The 23,812-nt window shown below is 51.6% G+C and overlaps 9 protein-coding genes across 9 annotated transcripts; 4 read left to right on the top strand and 5 right to left on the bottom strand.

The window, feature by feature from the left end:
• Window positions 1–1,590: 1,590 nt before the first annotated feature.
• On the top strand, window positions 1,591–4,954 carry SIN4 (mediator of RNA polymerase II transcription subunit 16; the record flags this gene model as incomplete). Its single annotated transcript, XM_026756493.1, has 9 exons — window positions 1,591–1,736; window positions 1,801–2,146; window positions 2,203–2,913; window positions 2,967–3,186; window positions 3,244–3,363; window positions 3,419–3,529; window positions 3,589–3,855; window positions 3,918–4,049; window positions 4,128–4,954. The coding sequence occupies 9 exons, from the start codon at window positions 1,591–1,593 to the stop codon at window positions 4,952–4,954; spliced, it is 2,880 nt and encodes a 959-aa protein (XP_026611112.1).
• Window positions 4,955–5,519: 565 nt separating this feature from the next.
• On the bottom strand, window positions 5,520–6,189 carry RPL35 (60S ribosomal protein uL29; the record flags this gene model as incomplete). The annotated part of the gene is made up of 3 exons (XM_026756334.1): window positions 5,520–5,751; window positions 5,967–6,109; window positions 6,187–6,189. The coding sequence occupies 3 exons, from the start codon at window positions 6,187–6,189 to the stop codon at window positions 5,520–5,522; spliced, it is 378 nt and encodes a 125-aa protein (XP_026611111.1).
• Window positions 6,190–6,579: 390 nt separating this feature from the next.
• CDV56_102575 (putative vesicle transport v-SNARE protein Gos1) lies at window positions 6,580–7,399 on the top strand (the record flags this gene model as incomplete). The annotated part of the gene is made up of 2 exons (XM_026756194.1): window positions 6,580–6,645; window positions 6,716–7,399. 2 exons carry the CDS (start codon window positions 6,580–6,582, stop codon window positions 7,397–7,399), a joined length of 750 nt encoding a protein of 249 aa, XP_026611110.1.
• Window positions 7,400–7,607: 208 nt separating this feature from the next.
• CDV56_102394 (mitochondrial ATPase complex subunit ATP10) lies at window positions 7,608–8,753 on the bottom strand (the record flags this gene model as incomplete). Its single annotated transcript, XM_026756013.1, has 2 exons — window positions 7,608–8,298; window positions 8,362–8,753. 2 exons carry the CDS (start codon window positions 8,751–8,753, stop codon window positions 7,608–7,610), a joined length of 1,083 nt encoding a protein of 360 aa, XP_026611109.1.
• Window positions 8,754–9,098: 345 nt separating this feature from the next.
• Window positions 9,099–11,378, top strand: CDV56_102032 (DNA-directed DNA polymerase IV; the record flags this gene model as incomplete). The annotated part of the gene is made up of 4 exons (XM_026755651.1): window positions 9,099–9,525; window positions 9,569–9,741; window positions 9,795–10,160; window positions 10,212–11,378. 4 exons carry the CDS (start codon window positions 9,099–9,101, stop codon window positions 11,376–11,378), a joined length of 2,133 nt encoding a protein of 710 aa, XP_026611108.1.
• Window positions 11,379–12,518: 1,140 nt separating this feature from the next.
• On the top strand, window positions 12,519–15,099 carry CDV56_101536 (uncharacterized protein; the record flags this gene model as incomplete). The annotated part of the gene is made up of 7 exons (XM_026755155.1): window positions 12,519–13,026; window positions 13,127–13,656; window positions 13,720–13,831; window positions 13,893–14,260; window positions 14,313–14,702; window positions 14,751–14,937; window positions 14,990–15,099. 7 exons carry the CDS (start codon window positions 12,519–12,521, stop codon window positions 15,097–15,099), a joined length of 2,205 nt encoding a protein of 734 aa, XP_026611107.1.
• Window positions 15,100–15,819: 720 nt separating this feature from the next.
• Window positions 15,820–16,443, bottom strand: CDV56_101332 (uncharacterized protein; the record flags this gene model as incomplete). Its single annotated transcript, XM_026754951.1, has 3 exons — window positions 15,820–16,138; window positions 16,192–16,388; window positions 16,438–16,443. 3 exons carry the CDS (start codon window positions 16,441–16,443, stop codon window positions 15,820–15,822), a joined length of 522 nt encoding a protein of 173 aa, XP_026611106.1.
• Window positions 16,444–16,691: 248 nt separating this feature from the next.
• On the bottom strand, window positions 16,692–17,150 carry CDV56_101214 (uncharacterized protein; the record flags this gene model as incomplete). Its single annotated transcript, XM_026754833.1, has 2 exons — window positions 16,692–16,788; window positions 16,852–17,150. 2 exons carry the CDS (start codon window positions 17,148–17,150, stop codon window positions 16,692–16,694), a joined length of 396 nt encoding a protein of 131 aa, XP_026611105.1.
• Window positions 17,151–17,862: 712 nt separating this feature from the next.
• CDV56_100694 (uncharacterized protein) lies at window positions 17,863–20,522 on the bottom strand (the record flags this gene model as incomplete). Its single annotated transcript, XM_026754313.1, has 3 exons — window positions 17,863–18,296; window positions 18,349–19,774; window positions 19,821–20,522. The coding sequence occupies 3 exons, from the start codon at window positions 20,520–20,522 to the stop codon at window positions 17,863–17,865; spliced, it is 2,562 nt and encodes an 853-aa protein (XP_026611104.1).
• Window positions 20,523–23,812: the final 3,290 nt, after the last annotated feature.

Here is a 23,812-nt window from a genome sequence, read left to right as displayed (position 1 = left end):
TGTTCTTGAGCAGAGTCTGTCCTCTCGCTTGGTGCCGATGTTTGTGTTTATTTTGACTGACCCACGGAGAGAGACGACGGGAGGAAGCACCGCCGATATTTAGTCAAATGGATCAGACGCGGTGAGATCAGACGTGGTGGAAAGAAATCGTGGACCAAGACTACTTTAAACTCGCCGTTAGGGTTGACAAGTGTCGAAGAGCAACAGGTGGTATGTCAGGAGGAATGTTGGCTGTTGGCGCCTTGAAGGTAAGGTAGTAGCAATATATACAGTATCATCAGACGGATGGGAGATCGTCATTATCTTCTTCTTAGGAGGGTTCTTTGGCAGGAGAAAGGGACGGGGTCTTCTTGTAGCTAAGGTAGATAGGGATTAGTCTGAGCGATGGATATCTACTGCTCTGGATGATGGCAATAGATGCATCTGAAAGCTTGCTACCTTAGAGAGTATGACTCAAGAGCCGTCTCATTCATCCACTGCTGAATTCTAATTCACTTAAGGACGTAGCTATATCTCATACCATGATTATTGTGATATTGATGCATTATTGTTATTGTTGAAGAGTTTTAGGGCCATTATTCCCGTCCTTGATTGCTGCATTGTCATTGGTCAACCTTATAAGATGCCTGGGGCCACACTCTGGAGCGCTCAAGACCATCAGGTCAGCTTCGAAGGCTACATACTTAGGTACATACACACAGAACTTTGTATCTTTTGATTGCGAGAATACTCAAGAATTTCTAATGCTTCAATCCGTGACTGTAGACTGACTACCCACCAAGCCCCAGCATTGTAGACACCCTCTTATAAGGTGGTGCAGTTGACCTTCTCTCTTTGATCATCGCAAACCACTCCGCAGGGCAGCGATGGACACGCATAGTATGTCCCTAGCACTCTTACGATTTTCTTTCCGTTGAGTATCGTTATGTTGTAGGTATTCATATGTCCTAGGTTCTCCTAGTAGTACCCATTGGTAGTGAAAACCAGTCGCTATAGTGATTGCACCCTGATCGCGGTTTAGGCTTCATATCGTAGGAGATGTTGTGTTTAGCGTATTTGAATGAGCACTATCAACATGAATACACACAGCCCATCACTTGGAATGTGTATATCAATGCTCGAGGATGCTTCTTTCAATAATGAGCTCGCCGACGGTAAGAAGGGTTTTTGTTGTTACCCTTGATATAGAGTCGCAAGCGCCAATCATGGCTGGTGAGCGGTTGGCTGGGCGATTAGCCCACATGACATCACATGACAATTGACTAATCAGCTTGATTGCACCAATATGGAGAACGAACTGTGATGATGCTACTGATAGAAGAAGCGTGAAACAAAGGCATAACGATAGGGTGAAAATCATCATAATGGCGAAAAACTCATTGATATGCCACTATTGATTTTTTCCTGACTAGGTAGAATCTTGGTCGTTTCGTGCGTCCAATCGCCTGGATATCGCACGCTGGAACGGGCTCTCCGGTCTCGCAGGCCATCGCTTCTAATGCCTGGAGGACAATGATGGTGCTGGCACTTCTCTGAAACTGTACCTCGTCATCGATACTGTCATAAATCAAGACAAAATATTTGTTCAGAATGCCCTTGATCATGGAAGACGGCATCAATGTTGACGATTTGTTTGGAGAGCCGGGCTCCCTCGAGCTGGGTTTGTCCCCTTCTACTACCTCCCCTAGAGGTCTCGCACAACGCTTAGATGAAATGAGACTGATAGGGTGTTGTCAGTAAGTATCAAAGATTCAAGCTTGCGAGACTACACGCATGGTGCCGCATCTAACGCTACATCAGGAAGATTGCATGGTCAAAACTTGGATGTATTGCATACATCTCTCAGGACGGACTGAGAGTCAATGTCCGTCATCTCCAGTGTCGGCCCTCAGATGGAAAATGGGTCCTCAGTGAAGAGACCCCCCTGCTGCCAGTCACCGATGCTCATGGAGGACACACCTTGGTTCATCTGTGCTGGAATGAGCCGGGGGCCGAACTGGCGGTGGCAGATTCTTCTGGACGGGTATCCATCTACTCAATTTCAATTGCGCTCAACAGTATTGCTGGCCATCGTCAAGCAGCTTTTGATCCTGATGATGACGGTGCTCAAATAGTGGGTATGATGTGGTTGAACACCCAACGCACGGTGCGTGTTCGTCGATCTCGGGACCTTCCTACACCCTTTGCTCACTGTCGATACAGGTGCATTCCTTCTACCAAGCGGCAAAGGTGCAGGGACGCTGGGCCTACTCGCCATTTCGACGTCGTCCAATTGGCCCTTTCCATCCAGTCAACAAGGCAGGTCTGGTTTGTGTGACCAGGTCTGGCCTCATTCGACTGTTGTATCAGAATCCCGACAGCAGATGGGCGGAAATCTCCGCAGAACTCAAAAATACAGGCTACTCAGACCGACTGCTGACCCACGCGGCGTTGGTATCTACCCAGGGCGGCATTCTCGTAGCCACGCACTCAGCATGCCAGAAAATCTGTCTTTATCGCGTTCACATCGCCTGGACCCCGACTCAATACGACCCTGGCCAGCAAAAACCGCCAGCCCCTTGGCCTGTCCCTTCCTTCCGCTTCCTCCATTGCAAAGTCGAATCTCAGTGCGACGTGCCGGGCACGAACCGCAATGCGGGAGATAATGCACAGGGCTTGCCCTCATTTACCAACTCTCTTTACTGTCTTACCGGCTTGGATATTGTGCTTCCAGCCCTCGATAACCCAGCGGGCTCCACGGCAAATCCCTGGGTCGTTGCCGTCTATTCAACTCCTCTTCACGTCACGCAGGATCATCCTCAGCAACAAGGTCCAGCAAGCGTCATTGTACGGTGGCAATTGGACACCGGCCCCTTGACTCTTCACCCGAAATTTGATGAAGTCGCTTCGAAGAAAAACAATGCCCAGATCAAGGTGAGCACTTTGACGGCGAAGATCACTTGTATCGCTATTAACAATCGAGGTAGCCGAAATTGGAGCTGCGTCGGTTGGATGATGTGTATTCCGACAAGTACGCCATTTCGATAGACCAGATCGAGTATGGCAATGTGCTCGCTATCACCTATGACGACGGCTCTGTGGTCTTCTATGATCCCAAGACCATGGCTGTGTTTAACGGAGTCGACGACGCAAACACTGTGACCAGCTTGGCTCAGGCGGGCTTTCACTACCCCCCAGAGCCTTCAGGTCAGTAATATTTCGGCCCCATCGCCTCGACCACGCTGATTCATGGATTTGCAGCAGGTCTTCATATCAGCTTCTCACCGAACGCTTGCGCTGCTGTGACGCTTGATGGAGAGGGACAAACTCACCTAAGGCTCATGGAGCACTCTTACGGGTCTGAGGGTGGACTTCATGATGAGAGTACGTACCTTGACTGTAAGGTCATGAATTGGCGCATTTGCTGATACCACGCTAGACAAATATTCGGCTGCTATTGCAGCGCTGACTCTAGCCTATTGTCGTGGTTGTGGAAGCGACGTGAATACAGACGACATACTGTTGATTCTTCTACGACAACTGTCACCCGGTTAGCTCACATCCTTCGATTTTTTTTGCAAGTGATCCTTTCCGCTAACAAATCTACAGAGGCACAGGCCACCTTCATCAACGAAGCATACCGCGCCTTGCCTATTAACTGCAACTTTACAGTAGAGCAGGATAAGCTTATGAATCATCCCTATATTCCCCGTTGTCTAAGTATTCAAGCTGCTCTGGGGTTCAAGAACAAATACACGCCGCGGAACTTCGCATCCGCCATACCATGGGCCATCCTCCAGCTTCGCCATGCTTCGGTGCTATATGCGTTCTTCTTCCAGTACAACAAAGGCGGTGCCACAGAGCCGCATGACCCTGGTAAAGATCATTTTCGATGGATTGATTACGAAGCTGGTGCTAACCGTACTCTGTCTGCATAGATGTTTTGCGTATGGTGCTTGGAAACACCAAATGGGCCCTTGATTTTTCATTCTATGTGCTTGACGAGCTTTTCGATCTCGCAGATGACTTTGAAAGCCTATCCGCCGACCAGGAAGCATTAACACAGAAGTGTTCGTGGTGCCTCCGCCTCTACATACCAAATCAATCCGTCGTATGTTTGCTAATTTGCTAACCTCCATTTCCGGCAGTAAAATCCACAAACTCCCTTCCTCTCATCATCCTCCTTTCAAGCATGTCGCGTGCATTCCTGCGGTTTATCTGCCGGGGCTTGCGCGGGATCTACGCAGGCTACGCGACCGCAGCGCCTCTAAGCGGAGATGCCCGCGTCTACTACGCGGAGATCTACCAAACGCTAGAATCCGCGCCTATTCGTATCGACGCATACGAGAAGTTCCTCGCTGGCGTGGACTCGGCCGTGCGCCATGCCTATCACGGCGCCGGGTTTGGCGATGCCGAACGCCCAGGCCCCGAGAAGGAACTCCTGGTGAACGCCCGTGTGCCTCCCGTGCTGGTGTCGGCGGTGGCCACCATCCTCCGACAGACGGTCCCCGCGCTCAAAGCGGAGATCGACCGCATCTCGATCTACATGGGTGACTACAGCTGGCTGGGGCTGTCCAACGACCGCCGCACCGAGATGTACCGGAGGAACCGGGACGTGGATATCATCAAGAAGATTCCCTGTAGGGCTATCGCAGCTGCGTCTGCATCTGCTCTTCCGGAGGCTAGCGCAAGCGCAAACGCAAATCAGAGCGGGAAATCCAGCACGCAGGTGCAGCAGCGTCGACGGCGGTGCGTCCGCTGCTGCGAGATCTCCAGCGACACGCACCCCCCGCGGTCGCTGCTCTCCTTCCGCATGATTGCGAAGCTGGGTTTGTTGAGAGCTTGCGTCTGCGGGGGCATGTGGACTCTGGAGCCGAGTGTCTTTAGCTCCGCGCAGTCTTCGGGTGCGCCGGTGAGTCAGGCGGCGGGACGTACTCCCGCACTCGTGGCCGCTGGATTGGCTGGTTCGAGTTAGTAGATTATATACGATGGAGTTTAATGAACATGTTCGGGGATCATGTCGGATTAGCGCAGGGTGCCAATGCCAAAGGTAGTTGTTAGAAAACATCTAGTGTTGAAATTCTAAGTATGTCTAGACCTTGGATCGAACCGAGCTGGGCCTCTCAATGCCTCCAACGATACCCTGAGGAAACGGGTTGGCCGGGCCAGATCGAAGACCATAAATCCGTCAAGGCATATTCAAAGTAGCAAAAATCGCAATTGTCACGTCATGTCAAGTAAAGCCTTCATGTATTATTGACCTGCATCTCATATCTCTAAGATACAAAATCAACCTTTTAAAAGATTTTTGCTGAAACCCCGAAGCCCCCGCACGAACGCAAGGTCTCTAGGTCGAACTCGTCATCTTTTATAACGACCTTCCCGTAACTCCATTTCAGATCCAGAAACGACGTTGGTCTTCATTTAGGCCTGTGGAAATCGCCCCGTTAGTGACTCCACTGTCTTGAATTGAATACGCCGCACAATTGCGGGATTTTTTGTGTTCGCATAGGGACGAGGCAGGAGGCGCATCGCGATGGTCATACCTTGACGGCGTACTTCCGCTGGGGGAAGTGGATCTCCTTCTTGCGCTGCTTCTCCGTCTTGAGGGTAGCCTCGTGCTTGGTGAGTCTGCGGCGGAGGGCACGGGTGAGGCGGGGTCTGAGGTCAAGAGGAGTGTACTTCTTGTTCTTGTAGAACAGACGGAGCTGGGCGCGCTGGTTGGCGTTGATGACGGTGAGAACGCGAGCGATCGACTTGCGAACGTCGTGGCTGTAGAACGGCAGCAAATCAGTATTCCTGTCCCCAAATGTCGTTTCTGATATATATTGTGCAATTTGCGATATTCGTAGGCGCCGGTTTTTCCCAGTGTGTCGTTTCCGTTGTTCTTCCGATAAATTCCCATGCCACATTTGGGGGGACTTTTTTTTTATTTTTTCGAGGTAGAATTGCAGATGCAAAAGGAAGGGTTTCGAGTTCAAACGCACATTCTCTGAGTCTTTGAAGAGGCACCGGCAGCGATCTTCTGGACACGGAGCTGGGAGAGCTCGGTCTTCAACTCCTCGAGCTGCTTGGAAAGGTCTTCCTTGCTCTTTCCCCAGAGCTGACCAGCCTTGACCTTGGATGTCGACTAAGTTTCGTCAGCATAACAGACCCCAACAAATTCAAAAAAAAGGCCCAAATCGAAAGATTGCGCATTCAACATACCATGGTGGGCGGCTTCGTGTCGTGTCGTACGGGTATTGTCGACAGTGAGGATTGAAGATGGACCGGGTCAATTTGGGATGTTCGTTGTGGGACTAGGGTTTTTTTCTGTGTTGGTGCGGTCACGCTGCGGCTGGGCTAAGCGGGCACGTGACTGTGGCTGATCGCTGGTGACGCCGCCCCCCGGAGGACCCCCCAACCGGCTGTCAGATAGGCGGGAGGATCATCGTCGAATGATGGCATTGTTCTTGGTCTCGGTGGAAGTGTTAATGACTGCCTGGCCGGCCGGATGACCGTCGCTGAATTAGTACTGTGATCCAACGAGTTATTGCTTTCATTTTTGGGCGCGGTTTATCACCATCAATCTATACAGAGCTTCTGACCCGGAACCAGACTATGGCAACTTCCACTGGAACCGGATGGGCTCAGCTTCGGCAGCAAGCCCGTTCGCTTGAGACTCAGGTACCAAATCCGAAGATACTTTATTAATAACATTTTAGTCGCGATTGAATGTTGATTGTATTGTCTCTAGACCGAGAGTCTGTTCCACACCTACGCGCAGTATGCATCGATGACGAAGCTGCCTCCGAAACCCTCAGAAGAAGAACAACGGGTTGAATCGCAACTGAAAGATCTTCTCGAAAAGGTGTGTACTCTGGGGTTCCTAAAGTCCGGCTCAGCGGGCATCTATGCTGATACTTTCCCATCACAGCGTGAATCCCTCATCTCCCAGCTCTCCCGTCTCCTCGACTCCGAAGCCACTCTCACCGCATCCGCCCTGAAACAGAGCAATCTTGCCCGGAATCGCGAAGTCCTCCACGATCATCGCCGCGAACTGCAGCGCCTGAACGCCGCAATCGCAGAGTCCCGCGACCGAGCCAATCTTTTGTCGAACGTTCGCTCCGACATTGATGCCTACCGCAATTCAAACCCCGCCGCTGCCGAGGCAGACTACATGCTCGAGGAGCGGGGTCGTATAGACGAAAGTCATAATATGATAGATGGCGTTCTGAGCCAGGCGTATGCGATCAACGAGAGTTTTGGGCTACAACGTGAAACGCTGGCCAGCATCAATCGTCGTATCGTTGGCGCTGCCAATAAGGTACCCGGAATGAATGCTTTGATCGGTAAGATTGGTACGAAGAGGAGACGTGACGCGATCATCTTGGGAGCTTTTATCGGGTTTTGTTTCTTGATGCTTTTCTTCTTCCGGTGAGGTGCTGGTGCCCCGTATACCGCCGATTTTTTTGTGTTACAATTACTTGCTCAGCCTTGATTCTTTATCGATATGGCACGGCGTTTGGGGGTTTTCATGTACCCTTTTTCTGCATGCAAGCACTAATCACAATGGCCATGGCGTTTCAGGTTGTCTATTTCACATTTATACATGTACATACAGGGACAGACTGCTATAGCTCCAGGGCTCACCGCATGATCACTCTAGGCTTCAGACTTGCGGATTCACTTTGGTTTCTTCCCGCCCATTCCTCAGCCGGTAGCTCCGACTCGAGACTGATCCTTCTCTCCTGGATTAATTTCCGGACACCGTTGTTCAATCCCTCCAGCTCGCCTTTCTCTGCCGGTCCGCTACCCGCCCATCGGATGCGACAGTTCTCGTCCAGCAGATAGACATAACCAACCTTACTGTTCATCATTCCGATTGCTTCTTTCAGACCATCCGTGAGACCTTTGCGCACAAGGAAATACCGTTCGTGCTGCTCCTTGGGCAGATTGGCCCGCATCCGCCACATAAAAGTACGAACGAGCCAAGCCTTCATCGCATTTTCTTCCAGGTTGATATCGACCTTCTGAACAAGCTCGCTTCCGCTCTTCATCGCCTCCCATAGACCGGGGTTCTGCTTCGGGCCCGTAAAAGTCGCAACCTGCGACTCTGCCCAGACGCTTGAGAAGACATTGACGACGGACACTTTGCCGCGGAGTATCGAGGTGGTGTTTTGCGGTTGTTTCGGCGAAGCAAGAGTGATACCGTACATGTTAGGGAAGTAGAGGGCCTTGTCTCGTTTGAACAACCGGGGGTTGGACTTGAAGGTTTTACCCTCGTGGTAGCGCATGTTGGACCATTCTCTGAAGTACGGTTTTGCGACTTGTCTTGTTCTGTTGATAGCGGCGTTGTTAGTACGCTATACATGACAATTAGCGGTGGACGGAGCTTCATACAATTCCTTGCGTCTCTCTAGGTGTTTATCGTAATTGACGAAATCGTCCCGTCTTTGTTGCAGTGATCGCTCGTCGGAGCCGGTATTTTGTCCTTCTTGAGGAGGGATCACTGTGCCGATGGGACGGTCGAGGGCCGGAGGGACAAAGTCCGCATCGCCAGGCTGAGGTGATGACGGGGAGGCATTCTGTTTAAACTGAATCTTTTCGGTTGCAGGCGGCTTGCTTGCTGCGGCAGGCTTCAGGTCGTCGCCGCTCTTGCTTTGGCTAGTGGCGTAGTAGCGCAGTGATGGCTGCAGTCTTGTGGCATTGCGGAGTTGACAGCTGAGGCAGCGGCCACCTTGTGATAGGGATGCGTCTGCCAGTGATGATAGACGCACTGATGACTTCCACATGTTGATAGAGGCCAATTGGCTTGAATGAGTTGTAAGTGAAAGATCAGTTGGAACTGCACCGGCTAAGGTAATCTCAAGCTCGCCGGACCGCCAACAGCTATTTGACAAAGAGAGTAACTTAATTGATATCTGAGTCACGTGACTTGGTGGCACTTTCGTGCTTGTCACACGCGTATCTGCCTTCGCCGCGTGTAACTCTAATGGTCAGCATCACGACATCGATTTAGACCAAGTAAACTCTCCAATATCGAAGCTGTCTGTCTAGGCAGCCGACGCTAATCACTCATCCATGGCTCGAGACCTCTTGCAAAGTTTTGCGCACACAACCACCATCCAGGCCAGAGAATGGCGGAAAAGACTCTGGACAAAGATGCCTTTTTCAAGGCACTGGAACAGTTGGATTGCTTGACAGATGACTCGGAGGATGAGGCCGATATCGAACTGTCTTATCTCATCACAAGATCCAGAAATAGTGACAAGACCACCTCTTCCAATTGTCGCAACAATACCCCACCTCTCAAGCTGCTACGTGCGACTTCAGCCCCTGAGTCTAGTTCGACCAGTACCGCAGGCTCGAGTACCCATAGCAAGATGCTCGTACCCGGTAGTGATGGCTTGCAGCCTGGGGTCAAAAGATCCAACACCACTGGGGCCTTGACAGGAAGTTCAGAAGCCGACAACCGATCCAAACGACGACGGGTAATCGCCCCTAGGACTATTCCTGAAGAGCAGCAGATCTTCAAGAATCTTGTGTTCTGTGGGTCACTGGGCGGTATGCAGTCAGTATTTTGTTTTCGTGCTAACAGTGTCGCCAGTCTTCTTTCCTAACAACGATGTCTCGCCTCTTCGGCGCCTACGGATTCAGCGTGCTCAGGAGTACGGTGCCATCTGTGCAAAGAAATGGGAAGCTCATATCACTCATGTGATAGTTGACAAAGGTTTGATGTTCCAAGATGTCCTTAAACATCTCAAACTCGAGGCTTTCCCGGTGAGTATGCTGTGAGCTGTGCAGCTATTCCATATTTTCTCTAACTTTAGCAGCCCAATGTTGCTTTGCTCGATGAAAGTTACCCTTCCGAGTGTATCAAATTCAAGTCTGTACTAAGCACAACGCTTGTTCGATTCCGCGTCAATGGAGCACCTGGCCTTGATGCCGAAGAGACGACCCCCGCAAATGAGACACCTTCGACCGCTTCTTTGCCCTTGAAGCCAAGTGGGAAGCAACAAGTCACTCCTACGCCCTCTCAAGACTCGAGGGACCAATGCGTTGTCGATCACGCTTCTGAACAGCCCGTCGAAGCGCGCTCAGATGAAACACATCAAGAACAGCCTGTCCCAGAACTCCCTTCCCGAGAGCGAGATGCCTTGGATGACATGATTGAAGCAACTAAAGTCGCAAAAGACTTGGTGAGTTTGTCGACACGCTATCAATGAATATGATTGCTGACCCAAATGCAGCCTTTGGACCCTCTGGAGGAAGGTTCCGTCGAAGCGAATGAGACGGAGGCCTCGGACGCTTCCGATACAGAATCAATTGGGAAGAAAGAAAGATACCTCTCTAACGAGGACAAAATGGTAGAGGCCTGGCAGCAGAAATTCGCTTGCATGCAAAAACATGATTCAAATTCCAAGACAGACAACCCGAACAGTAAGACCATCGAAATCCTCCAGCAAATGCTGGACTACTATACAAAGACATCGGATCAGTGGCGTACGTTGGCCTATCGAAAAGCGATCGCTGCTCTTCGCAGACAACCGAAAAAAATCGTCACTAGAGCGCAGGCGCGTGCTATCCCCGGCATAGGCCCGCGCTTAGCAGACAAGATCGAGGAGATCGTGTTTACCAACCGGCTACGTCGTTTGGAAAACGCAAACAATACGCTCGAAGATCTCATACTACAGGAATTCTTGGGTGTCTACGGTGCTGGTATATCCCAGGCATCTCGATGGATTGCTCAGGGCTACAGGTCGCTGGGTGATCTCAAGACCAAAGCATCATTGACAAAATCCCAGCGGATTGGAGTGGAACACTACCACGATTTTGCCCAGCGAATTCCGCGGCGTGAAGTCGAAGCCCACGGAGAAATCGTCCGAAAGGCGGTCCAGAGGGCGGACCCTGGGATGCAGGTCATCATCAGTGGTTCTTACCGGCGTGGGGCGTCCGACTCAGGTGACATCGATCTGCTCATCACGAAAGCCGATGCTACTATTGAGCAGATCAGGACGATAATGATGGACATTGTGGTTCCTCAACTCTTTCAAGACGGCTTTCTCCAGGTCAGTCTCGCCAGCACCTCCCGATGCGACGGATCCAAATGGCATGGAGTGTCTGTGTTGCCCGGCAGCAAAACCTGGCGCCGCATTGATCTTCTATTTGTACCTGGATCAGAAATAGGGGCCGCGCTGATTTATTTCACGGGGAATGACATATTCAACCGGAGCATGAGACTGCTGGCGAGCAAGAAGGGGATGCGCTTGAACCAACGAGGACTTTATGCGGATGTGCTACGTGGAGAGCAACGGAGGAAGCTAAATGAAGGCCGACTGCTTGAAGGACGCGATGAGAGACGAATCTTTGAGATCCTCAGGGTCCCGTGGCGACCTCCCGAGCATCGCATATGCTGACGTATCAGGCGGGATTGCGATTAATGATTGATGATTGATGATTGATGATTGATGATTGATGACTGGATGACAGCATGTTATGTCACTTAGACCTAGCTCTTGAATAGGAACTATTTGCTTTTTTCCTTTTTTTACCTTACTTCTCAAGATTCAAGAAGTCCGCAGGCCAAGGTAACTTTCCTTGGTGACCGAATTCAGCTCGCATAAAGGCAGACTTTCAACTGTGCAGCGACCCGGTAATTTCTGCTGTTTTCCTTACGGACTCGACAGGACAAGGAATAGGCGACTACGTACTACTGTCGAGTCCGATGCAGGGTTTGGCCCTGCTGTCAGCTCAAGGACAAGAGGCGGTCTCTAGATGTATATGCAACTCTACTGTTGTGTAGTGAGTTGGACATTGGATACTGTGTGATTTTGGGGTATGTGGACTGTGTACTGGTACAGCAGAGGCGAAAAAACCGTACAAGGACAAGTGGCCATCTTTTAGACTCAAGACGAGACTTTGCGTGGTAGGGTTTCTCTACAGAGTCTCCTTCATCGTAGATGCTTTCCAAGACCAAGTCGAAAACATCCATGTCCATGACAGAAATGAATAATACCTAAAAGAGACTGACCGACCTCATCACCGACATCATCACCGCCTTGCATGCGGTGAAGCACATCCCAGTAGCCACAGTGAAGCTTCCAGGCGGCAGGCCCCAGACCGCCTGTGAAGAAGCCATTTTGCCGCTACCTCGCGAATTATTGCTGTTGTATCCCACTCCTCCTCCTCTTCTTCTCATCTTCTCAATCTCAATCCAATCAGTCTTCAGTCCTTTGGTTCTACGATAGCATCATCCTGATAGACTCTTCCTGCTGGTAGTCTTTGCCACAGGACGGGTCAGGCTCTTGTGTTGCTGCAGTCGCGAGGATCTTTTTTTGCCATCGATTCCACCCCTCGTCTGAGGGTCTCACCTGTGCGTCACAACAGTTAGTGATCCTGTGCTGTCACACAGTTTTTTGTGATTCTTTGTGATGGATATTGAATCTTGGATACTAATTAGCTATTTAATTGCAGTTTGAAACTACAGATCCCATTGTTCCTCATCCTCTGTCGAGGTCATCCTGACCGGTCGCACACTAGTACACACGCCCCTCGCCATGGGTCGCAAACCAAACCAACTCATCCTCGAGTTTTTCATTCGAGGTCAAAAACTCGAGGATGCCAGTAATCGCTACCAACACACATGCAGAGCCTGCGGGGAGAAATTCCCCAAAGGTCGCATCGACAGCTTGACCAACCATTTGGTTAAGAAGTGTCAAGCGATTCCGCTGCGTGACAGACAACGCGTTCTGCTGCGACTCCACGAACTCCCTGACCTTGCCGACGGCGATCAGAACAAGGACCCCAACCTGGCGGGCCAGAGCAAAGGCAAAGCGGTTGACCTGCCATACGCGACGAGACAAAATTTTGATGGCCTAAATGTGCTGGCAGAAGCCTCGAGACAGGTCGGCGCCTCCGACCAGACCAAACGGGGCGGCCCTGCATATGCTCAGTCTGTCACTGTTGGGGGTAAGACTGTGGTTGTCGACCCGGCGCTCGAGGCGGAAGGTTTTCAGGGTCATCCTACTCAGCCGGAGCATGTTGAGGAGGACATCAAACCGCCTGGTAAGATTCCTTTTTTTGCTTTTGCCCATGGATCGCGCTTTGGTCTTTGTCAATCTCGTTCCCTTTTCGGTGTCGCGCGCTAACGTAGATCATCGTCCAGGAACCCCCCAACTCTCGGCTGCGACGGCCATTCCTTCCCTCCCAAGCACTTCGATGAATGACCGCCCTTCCTCTGCTTCCCCACCGCTGGTGGAGCCTTCGTTGACCCCCGATCCAACCTCCAATGTTCGCCAATCGCAGTTGTCTATGATTGCCGCATCTGCTAGTGAGATGGTTCCTCAGGGCATCCCGATGGATCATGATCCGAACGCTCTCATGACTGATGGCCTGCCCAAGCTTGGCTCATCCCCGTGGAACCAGCAGCTTTCGAGTCATGAGCAGCTTCTTTTCGACAGCCTTCAGGAACATGACCCTACTCTTACCGCAGCAACTCAGCGTGCGGCCTCCTTCCCTCGTCCTATTGCCATGAATCCAAACTCTCAGGCCAAGGGTTTTGTCAATGAATTTGGGAACGCGACCAAGCCGACTAAGCCCAAGGTGCGTGGTCGCTTCTCCGCCGCGAGACGCAGGGAGGTGCAAGAAGTGCGCAAACGGGGAGCTTGTATCCGCTGCCGCATGCTCAAGAAACCGGTACGTCTTTTTCCTCTTGATTATGAGTTCTTAGGCTTTGAACTTAGGCTGACAAACGACTAGTGCTCCGGTGACAGCCCTTGCACTACCTGCGCCAGTGTTGAGAGCGCGCGTCTCTGGAAGCATCCATGCATTCGCACTCGTATTGCAGAGGAATTTGAACTTTACAACGCAAGTAAGTTTTTCAAATCGTTTCCAGCTACCTGTTCTGTTGTTTGATCTGACCGACCCCTTAGACTTGCATGCTACCCTCGCTTATCACGATGTCAGCGGTATAAAGAATCAAGTCAAATTCGAGCACTATGCCGGCCGCATCGAGGTCACGCACTTTGAAGAGAGTATGGTCTACATCACTTTCAGTGGACTTCAAGGCCACAAGCCGTCGATGTCGACGCTTGATCCTCAGCTTCAAGGTCTCGGAGACGATCCACAATTTCAGGGACCTCTGCACGAACTTTACCTGCTCGACAGCGATGCCGACGACCTTCCTGGAAAGATCGAAATGTACATCAAGAAGACAGCGCCTTATTTCTACGAGCGGGAGACTTCTGAGATTATCAAGCCCACTCTGATGCTCGCGTCGGAGTTGAGTCAGCAGAAGAAGGTAAGCATCAGATTGACACATTACGACTTGACGTGATGTCTGACGAATATAGGATGTCTTGTTGGAACGGGTCCTGGAGTTGTGGGTTGCAACGTACATTCTGGTCGACTCGGAGCTTCGCTGGAAAACATACTGCAACCCAACCCTCCCGCCCACCTCGATGCACTCCCTCGCACAGCCGTCTGATGACGGCCGCATGCCCATCGACGAGGTTACCAACGCCGAGTCCTACGGACTCCTTTGCAACCAGTTGCGCGCCGCGACCGAAAAGCGGGCCTCTCAATTGAGCAAATCTGTGATGAATGACCTGGAACGTAGATTGCTTCAGCGCCAGCAGAGCGGCTGGTTCGAGACCTTCCTGGTTGCGCTCTTGCTTCTGAACTGCGTTGAGCGAACTTGCTGGCTATTCCGTTCCTGGGATGACGAGAACTTTGCGCAGCGGGTAAGTCATTGGCCCCTGGTCTTGCGTTTGTATCTAACACGATTGTAGTGGCCCCTGGACAAGCGCCCTCCATACTATGCCAGTCAAGGCGATCGCTTCTCCGACATTCTGCACATGTTGCTGAAGATGCGCAGCTTGCCCCCCAAGGCGGCTCCGGGACCGGATGGCATTTTGAAGGCTATGGACGGTAGTGACGAGAATGCAGCTCGCTGGTTTGACATGATCAAAATCACTCGTAAGTGAGATCGAACGCTCAAGGATAGCCGTGAAATCTAACTCTCCGATAGCTCTCTACCTCGAACAACGCCAGGCCGCGGTTTTCGATCCCCACGACTCTCGCTCTCTCGATCTCCGCTATGGTGCAAAGCTGCTTCCCCCCACGAATGTTTACACGTGATCTGACGGTTGGCCTGAGTACGACCACAGCGTGGGAAGCGAAATTGATGTGATCATGAAAATTAGAATGAAGCGGTTTGCGATCGGTTTATGTACTACAGTGAAGTTTCGATGGGAAGGTTACCTGACGATGGAGGCGGCTCAATCGGGATTTGTCTGTCCTTCCTTTGCCAAGCTTGTGCTTGTAGCCCTATTCTCCAGAAGGATGTATGTTTATCATTTAATGTACGAGTTACTAGGTCACTTTTAATATGACAATGCGGAGGTCAATGTTTTCAGAAAATAGGAGATACAATGCATTGCAAATCTTATAGAGACCATACAAAAATCGAGAAGAGCAGTAAAATGAGCAGACGAAAAAGCCAAAAAATTCTCCCCGACAGGGAGTCGAACCCTGGTCTCCCGCGCTCGTTCTCGTTGGAGTGACAAGCGGAAATCATGACCGTTAGACCATCGAGGATGAGGAGATATGGCCGATCCTACAGTTTTAGTTCTATAAACTTTAATATTGTCAGTAAATGATGACTCCATTTCCAAGTCACAAATGCCGAATCCATTCAATAATTGTACATCAAGTGCATCTATAGTGCATCTACATGAATGGCTTCCAGAGTAGCTTGCCCCGATCGAAGGTAACTAACAACACAGATTCCACATAAAGCCCCAGCACCTCACCTCCAAGGAGGACCTTGTTCCATCAGCTAAACCCAATCGAACGATATCATTCCTGCGCGAGCAAGGCACACAGGTCAGACCCACAGATCTCCAGCGCCTGCGAGAGATGCTCGTTGATGCGCGACATGTCCCTCGAGACCCAGCTGATGGAGCCGGGCATGGTGCGGTGGTTGTGGTTGAGCGGGATGTCCTTTGACGCGTTGTTTTCTGCTTCTGCTTCTGCTTCTCCTTGGTCCTGATTCTGAGTCTGAGTCTGATGCTGATGCTGATGCTGATGCTGGGCCTTGTTTGTGGGGTGGGAGCGTTCGAGGAGGATGAAGTGATCTGTGGTCGATTCGTCGGTGGTCCAGGTGTTTACGAATTGACTGGGTGGGTCATTGTTAGTGGTATGGTGGCTGCGGGTTGGTGGGCAACGTACTATCCGGTGTAAACAGTCCTATCGCTCGTCAGGGACTCGGTGAGCGATGCGAGGAGATCGGGGATGAGGATCGGGTCGCTGGGGGTATTGTGGATGAGTGGGGAGTCGGGTGAGATGGGGAGGCCTGGTCTGTTGATGAGCCAGTATGTTTCGCCCCATTGGCGGAAGATGAGGAGGAGGTATTGTTTGGGGGTGGTCTGTGGGGGTTAGGTTTTGTGTAGTTGTTTGTGTAGAGGAGGGACGTACAGTCATGTTGGCAGATGGGTTGACTGTCTTGTGGATGTAGACTGGTCGAGGTGGTAGGTAGAGGGGAACGGGGAGACATGGCTTTAAGATACATGAAGATCGTGAATGATGCACATAGTAACGTCGGAGTGAAAGGGAGTGGACGTCTCCATCCCAGCAGTCTTTTATCCAACTACAACGGTATAAACAAAGGGGAATGAACAGGGAAATCATCACATCATCATAGCGTACAATCCAACAGCCAACCCAAGTCATCACGACACAGCCTCCTCCCGCGTCTGCTCCAGCACCACGGCATAATACTTGCCCTCTTCCGAGGTATCATGGTACGGGCCTGCCGCCAGAACCGCCCTGTCGGTGTCAGCAATACGTATATACATATATGTATAACGAAAGAGAAAGAGGCAGACTTACCACCCCTTATACTTGGGCTGATTGAAAATCTCCGTAAACGCCCTCAGGATCCGCAAGGGGAGTTCCAGGATGGAGGGTAGCTCTGGCCCCGGGCCGCAGATCGGCAGGCCCAGTTTGTTGACAGGGAGGTAGACGAGTTCATTCATGTTGCTTGGGTTGCGGGCTTCCTGGAAGATGAGGAGACGGCGGGAGAGGCGGGCTGTATTCATATTTGGGTTTGCGATTGTGTCTCTGGCGCTCAAGCTGCTCCGGCTTGTTGTGGAGTTGGTCGACTTTATGAGGGTAGGGTCGAGGTCCATGATCTATATGCAGATGGGGAGATTGGTGTTGTTGGTGGGTGGGTTCATGCGCGAGTGAAGATGACTCGGGTTGCAGTTATGGCTTCTGGAAATCTGCAGTTGATATGATTCAATGTTGAAGATATGTTTGCTGAATGCGTACTGCACTTCTGTATGGGGACACTGTGTCGAGCTGCACAGCTGGACTCTGGGGCAAATAAGCTCTTGATGGTGACTAAGTCCACGGAATTATCCCCTTATATGACGCATTTGGATTTCTGATTCGAGGATAATTCCATCATTTAATCCATAAAGCATCGATGATATCAAGCAATCAATGGAAGTTTGGCGGGGTTAGACGCGTCGAGTCGCGTCAAGTCCACGTGTTTAGCGGGGTTTTTGTGATTGATAACAATATCAATCAATGACCATTGCAAAATCCAGTATATAAAGGGTATTAGATTTGAGGACGATTGATATATCTGATACAAGTACAATTCGATGCTTAAATGACAAATCACATCGCAAAATCATCGGTTGCAGGTGGAGGCTAAGCCGCATTATGGCAGTAGAAATCCAAGTAAGATATATACAGTCGCAGCGCGAAGACAAAAAGGGTATCATGAAAAAGCCTCGAACCATCGCAAAATGCAAGTCGAGACAGAGCCCCCAACAACAATAATCAATTATCATCCACACACCCCAGTGTCGCTCGATCTACCTCCAGCTCAAATCAAGCGTCAAGCTCGCCATCCAACACTCTCCGAGCCGCATCTAATCGCCGTCGCAAGACCCGCACCCTCTTCGGATCAGGCTCGGCAGAGGCAGTGATCGTCTGCAGGTCCAGGCAGACCTTCCCCAGGCTTCGGAACACCTGCTCCAAGAGCCGAGTATCGTCGTTATTGAGACCGGATTTCCCGTTTTCTGTATTCGGATGAGGGCTTGACGCAGCCCGCACTGTCGACACGAGCGAGGAGACGAGGGAGCTCGTGGCCGAATCTGACCGCTGAACAGGAGAAAAGGTTCTCGACGAGACGTCCGCACTTCCATTCGCCGTCCCGCTGTGGCTTGCCTGCTTTCGTGATGCACGCGGCGTCCCCATGGATCCCGAATCGGTCTCTTTGTGACTGGCTGCAGGCTCAGTATAGTGTTGATGGGTCCGCAGTTCTGCTAAAGTTAGTGACTGCTGACTCCTCCTCTGGCTCGCCCGAAGACCTACCGTCGTTGAACTTCCTGTCCCAGTAGAGAACACTCTCAAGATCGTCCTCGCCCTCTGTCGCTGTGGCAAACGTTGCAATGGTGGACAAGGAGGCCGTACTGTCAGACCGTGAATGGCGAGTCCCAGAAGCTTCGTGGAAGGGCCGTGTGGTTTCAACAGACGAGGTCGATACATTGCTCGTGCGGCGCAGTCTGCTCTGCGAGTAGTTGCCCAAGGCGCTGTGAAGAATGAAGTGCTCATAGTCAAACGCGTCCTCGCGCTCCTCGTGTGGTGTCATTTCGGTATGCTGAGGCACAGCTGGAAAGGCCTCCAAAGACTCTTCCAAGTCCTCGTCGTCCAGGGGCTCGCGAAGTATCTCCTCCAAAGCTTCACGGTCAATGTCCCAGTACGAGGAGCCGTCCATGTCGTATTCTCCCTCCTCTGCATCCTCATAGAGACTCTCATTGATCGATTTCCTGTCGTCGTGATCCGTATGCGAAACGGTATGAGAAGCAGCACTAGGCTTTCGCCGAAGCTTTGCTTCTGGTTGCTCGGTTTGATGGTCTCTCCGGTCATACGCCCATCCATTTCCTACGGTCTCTCGTTCCTGACGTTCCTGGTGGTGCTGGTGTTCCTGAGCCTCGGCAGTACGCCCACGTCCCATGTTCGACCGAAGACTGCCATTGCTGTTCTTGAGCTCCAACGCGCTCGGATACCATTGGTCCCCCTCGGTGAACGGACTTGGCGTTCTCAAGCTCTGCAGGCTTCGCCGCCGGAGATTGTCCTCTTGAGCTTTGACCTTCAGACTGGAAATCTTGATGTGAAGCCCCTTCATCTGATCCTGGAGATCTCGTACTTGAAGCTGTGACTGTGCGCGAGAGGGAGGGTCGTGAGAGGGATGAGCAGAGTTGAATTCTTCATATTTGTGAGTTTTGTCAGAGTCCACGTCAGGGCTTGTTATACCCAGTCCCTTCGGCGTCTCAGAGTTGCTCCCACTCTGTTTGACAGAGTGTGCGCGTTGAATCGCCGCCGGTGGCTGCATTGATGACACAGAGGCGCGGTGAGTGAGATAAGCTCGGGTTGCCTCATAGTGAAACGACCGTTCATCATTGTGAAAATTGGAGGAAGTGCTCGACCCCATGGCACTCAAGGATCGTGACAGACTAGGCCCGGTAGACGGAGGGTTGGACGGCGCTGTTGACGGTAGGTTGGTTTCACTGTAAACCCGCGAATGTCTGTTGTTGGCCGAATCTTGCGACGAGGTGTATGTTGCCCGAGGGCGCAGAGCCGAAGCCCTGCGGTCCGCTCGGGAGATTGACTGATATAAACCCCCAACGGGCTGTCCGAGTCCCAATGGCTGAGTGCCAGCCGATGGCGATGGTGAGGATGAAAGCGAGGGCGACGACCGCATCGACGATCGGGCCCGGGAGAGGTTTCCTTCCATGAGCTGTAGCCAGGTTAGTCCAGAACTCGCCGCTGACTGCATAACGTACCGTTAGCTTTTTCTTGGCATTTTCGAGGATGCGCTCCGCTTCACTTTCCAAAATAGCCGATGAGAACTCATCGTCGGGTCCCTTCTCCTCGGCAACCGACGTTACGCCCTGAACTTCCTCGCTTGTCAAAGCTCCAGACCCATCCGAATCGTTCTTCGTCACTTCCCGCAGCGACAACTCGCTCACAGCGCCGACTGTTGACCCAGACGAGCTACTCCACGCCTTGTGGTCTCTCGTCTCCTTCTCCCCCTGCTCATATAACACAGGAGAACTGGCCAATTTAGGTGCGGAACCACGCGACGCCAGACCCAAGTTCCCAGAACCTCCCCCCTTGTGCGGCGACGACCCGGCATCTTCCTCCCCGATATCTGAAAGACGACGGCTCGCGTCACGACTATCCTGCAGCCACGTGTGTCGCGGAAAGTTCTTCTTCTGCGGCCGGATGGAGGGAGGATACGGTGCGCCGTGCGAACTATCGGTGCCGGGTAAACTTGGCAGTGGTTTATTCTCGTAGAATGCTTGGAGATGGGACAAGGAGGGTAAGTTGAATGGCGGAGACGGAGTGGAGGACTCGCGCTCGCCTACGTCGAATGGCAGGATCATATCTGGGTTCGATAACGTCGGGGAGGGTGGGATGATTGGTGGAGGCTGTTGATGTTGATGGTGCCGGGCATTGCGCCCAGAGGATGCACTGTCCAGCATTGATTTGGTGATGGGGTGGTTTCACGCTGAGAGACGGTGTAGAACTGGAGAACGGTCGGGCGATGAGTCCACAGGTAAAGACTGGTAATCTCAACATAAGGCCATCTGTGATCGACAGACGAGAGTTTCAACCCAAAACCCAACGATAGCCCAGAACCTGCAGGTTGAAATGAATGAAAGAGATGGCAACGCAGCCTGTAGGATCCTAATCCGTTTATGCAGTCGCGAATCAGCCCCGAGACAATTGATCCGCTTTGACGGGCGACAGAGAAAGGCGGAAATTATGAATTAAGATTAAGCATTAATGACGACAGAAGACAGCAACGGAAGTAAGACAAGACACAAGGAAACGTCGAAAGGGTGATTGATTGGGAGGGAGACATGGTTGTCTTCTTTTTTCTCCGATGACCCTGAAGGAAGTCAAAGTCAAAGTCGCTAAGACCAGAGAGGTAGTTAGTTAGATGGATAGTATCATAGTAGTCGTCCTAAACTTCCTTAGAAGAGCCCATTCTTTTCGCAGCCAGGCCCAAAGAGGCAGGGATCCGTGCTGGTAAGATCATCGACCATTCAAGACAAATTTTAATCCAATTTCGCTTGACGTTGGGAATGGCTGACTCCTTGATGGAAAGCAAGCGTGTATGCTGTGGGTCGTGATGAAGGTGTTGAAATCATAATATGACTCTGATGGTAGACATCTAGTCTATCGATGCTGTACCTGCATCTTGCAAGGATATTTGCAAATAGACATCATCTAGATAGATAGAAGCAGTGGTCAACTGGCCCTCTTAGTCTGTTTACTTAGTGTTTACCCCTGAACCGTGTCCCATGGATGACTTTCTGCTGATCCCGCTCTAAACTTCCCTCTAGGCTGTATTTATCTGTTGAGTCCTGAGTTCTTGAGTTCTTGAAGCTCTGAACATTCAAATACTAGGACTACTTGACATTGTAATGAAGTAAATCTGGCTGTCTGATTCTTTGCCATGTGGTAACAAACTTAATTGCACCGGTTTTGGACGTATCAACTGTCAACTTCTCCCTGAAGCGCCATCAGTCTGTCCGGACGCCACTAGTCTGGCCACTTCCAGAGTACCTGTTCGAATCGCTTCGGCCCATCGAGAGGCACGAGTTCATTGTGAAAGTTCTGTAGTTGGAATATCACGCTTTTGATTGGCCCTAGTAGTAATGATAGACCCTGTACAAACCCCTTGATATATGCCCTGGCGATATAAGAAAGATCCAACAGATTGGCCAGACCCATGTACGATTCAACCAGAATTACAACATGCTTTTTAACATCCGCCTACCAACTATACAACAACTCATCGAATCTTCTCCAGCAGCAGTTTGGCTCCGCTGCTGGTCGGTCCGGCCTTCTTCTTCGCATCCTTCGCGCTCTCCGCAGACGCCTGCTCCAGCGCCTTCTTGCCCTTCTTCAGCGTCTTCAATAGCTCATCCTTCTTAGAAAACTCATCCGACTCCGTTAGTGCGACCACAACGAACGTATTGGGTCCCGTGGCCCACGTCATGATCTCATCCTTGATCTGCTCGTACAGCAGGGCATGGAAGTTCAGAGGCGGCTGCACCTTCTCCACCACCTTCTCCGCCGTATTGAACCGACCCCCCTGGACCAGGGACTTGAGCAGTCGTCCGAAGAAAGGTGAGTCCTTCATGTCTGATTTGGCTTTGGCGGCGGCGGCAACGGCCGACAGGGCGGCGGCCTTGTCATCGTCAGCGTCGAACAGCACCTCGGCGATAAATTGACATCCGAAGCTGGTCTCCAGGAGAGACTCCGCGCGAGCGGCAATGAAACTAAGCAGAGTGGGAGATGCCGCCTTGACCAGCTCCTGACGACGGACAGCAGGGTCCTTCTTCGAGGTCTCCTTTCGGATCTCCCGAATCTCCTTCAACACTTCCTGGTCGAAGTCTGGTACAAGCCACTTGACGCGGTCTCCGGCAAAGGGGAAGAGAATAGGTATCCGCGCCGTCAGGTCATTAACCTGGTAAAGCAGCTCCTCATTGCGCGCCTCCTCTTCCAAACCTTGATTGAGAAGTTCGGGGAAAATCATCTTTGATGTCAGTTTGGTGTCATCGATGACTTCGTATGCGGCCAGGAGAACCATGTGGCCGTGGAGGTCGCCGGCCATCATCTTGATGATATCGCGGTAAGAGCGAGTGAGCAGCTTCCGATCCTTAGCGTTGGAGTAGGCCAAGCTTAGACACATTACCCGCGAGCCAGACTTGGTGAAAGCCAGGTTCTTCAGAAGATCTCCTTCTTCATCCCCCTTGAGCAGCTCAATGAACTCGTTGGCCTCCGAACTGCCGGGTTTCGTGTTGAGAAAGTACTGAAGCATGGCATCGTGCAGCATCGTAAACCCGGTCGTCCGCTTTTGCACCAGCTGGTTGATCATCTCGTGCAGGAAGTGCATAATGGGCGTTCTCTTCTCGGGGTTCCTCTCCAGAATCTCCGAAAGCTCGGCAGACTTATATTCGTCCTTGAATATCGAAAACTCTGGGCCATACCACTCCCGAAGAAGCGTTGCCTTTTGTTCCTTGGTCGCAACCGTCCGATAGACATCGTCCAAAATCCAAGATCCTTCAGGATGGCGAATAAGCCGCTTAACGTGTCCAACGAACTCCGGTATGATTAGATCGCGCACCTCGGTATCGCCATGAACAAGCAGTTTGCCGACTAGGAACTTGGCGTAGCGGCTCTGCGCCAGCTCGTTGTAGTGACCCTTCAGTTCCTGCGCGATCTGCTTCCGCTGCTCGATGTTTGCGTACTTCAGAGCGGTCTGAATGACCCGTACGGAATCGTGCTTGAAAACGAAATCCTTGACTCTCCCATTGATGATCTCAAAAAGCTCGGTAATAAGTTTCTTCCGTTCTTCAAGGGGGACGTGAGACTTGCGACGCAGACGCTCCCACAGCTGCTTTGAACGAGCTATGATGTCGGCGTTAGGCTTCGCGGCTCTTCGCTCTTGTAGAAGGACCTTCTGCTTTGCATGTGCTTCGCGAGAGGAATTGTTATCTAGAAAAAAAAAAAAAAGCATTATCAGCCCATGTAATTCGGGACAAAAAAAAAAAAAAAAAAAAACCCCCCCCCCCCCCCCCCCCCTCCCCCCCCCCCCCCCCTCCCCCCCCCCCCCCCCCCCCCCCCCCCCTCCCCCCCCCCCCCCCCCCCCCCCCCCCCTCCCCCCCCCCCCCTCCCCCCCCCCCCTCCCCCCCTTTTTTTTCTTTTTCTTTTCTCTTTTCTCCCCCTCTCTCTCTCTCTTTCTCCCCCTTCTCCGTCC

Source organism: Aspergillus thermomutatus (assembly GCF_002237265.1).
Source record: "Aspergillus thermomutatus strain HMR AF 39 chromosome Unknown NODE_250, whole genome shotgun sequence".
Classification (NCBI taxonomy): Eukaryota; Fungi; Ascomycota; class Eurotiomycetes; order Eurotiales; family Aspergillaceae; genus Aspergillus; species Aspergillus thermomutatus.
This window is presented reverse-complemented; position numbering and strand designations above follow the sequence as displayed.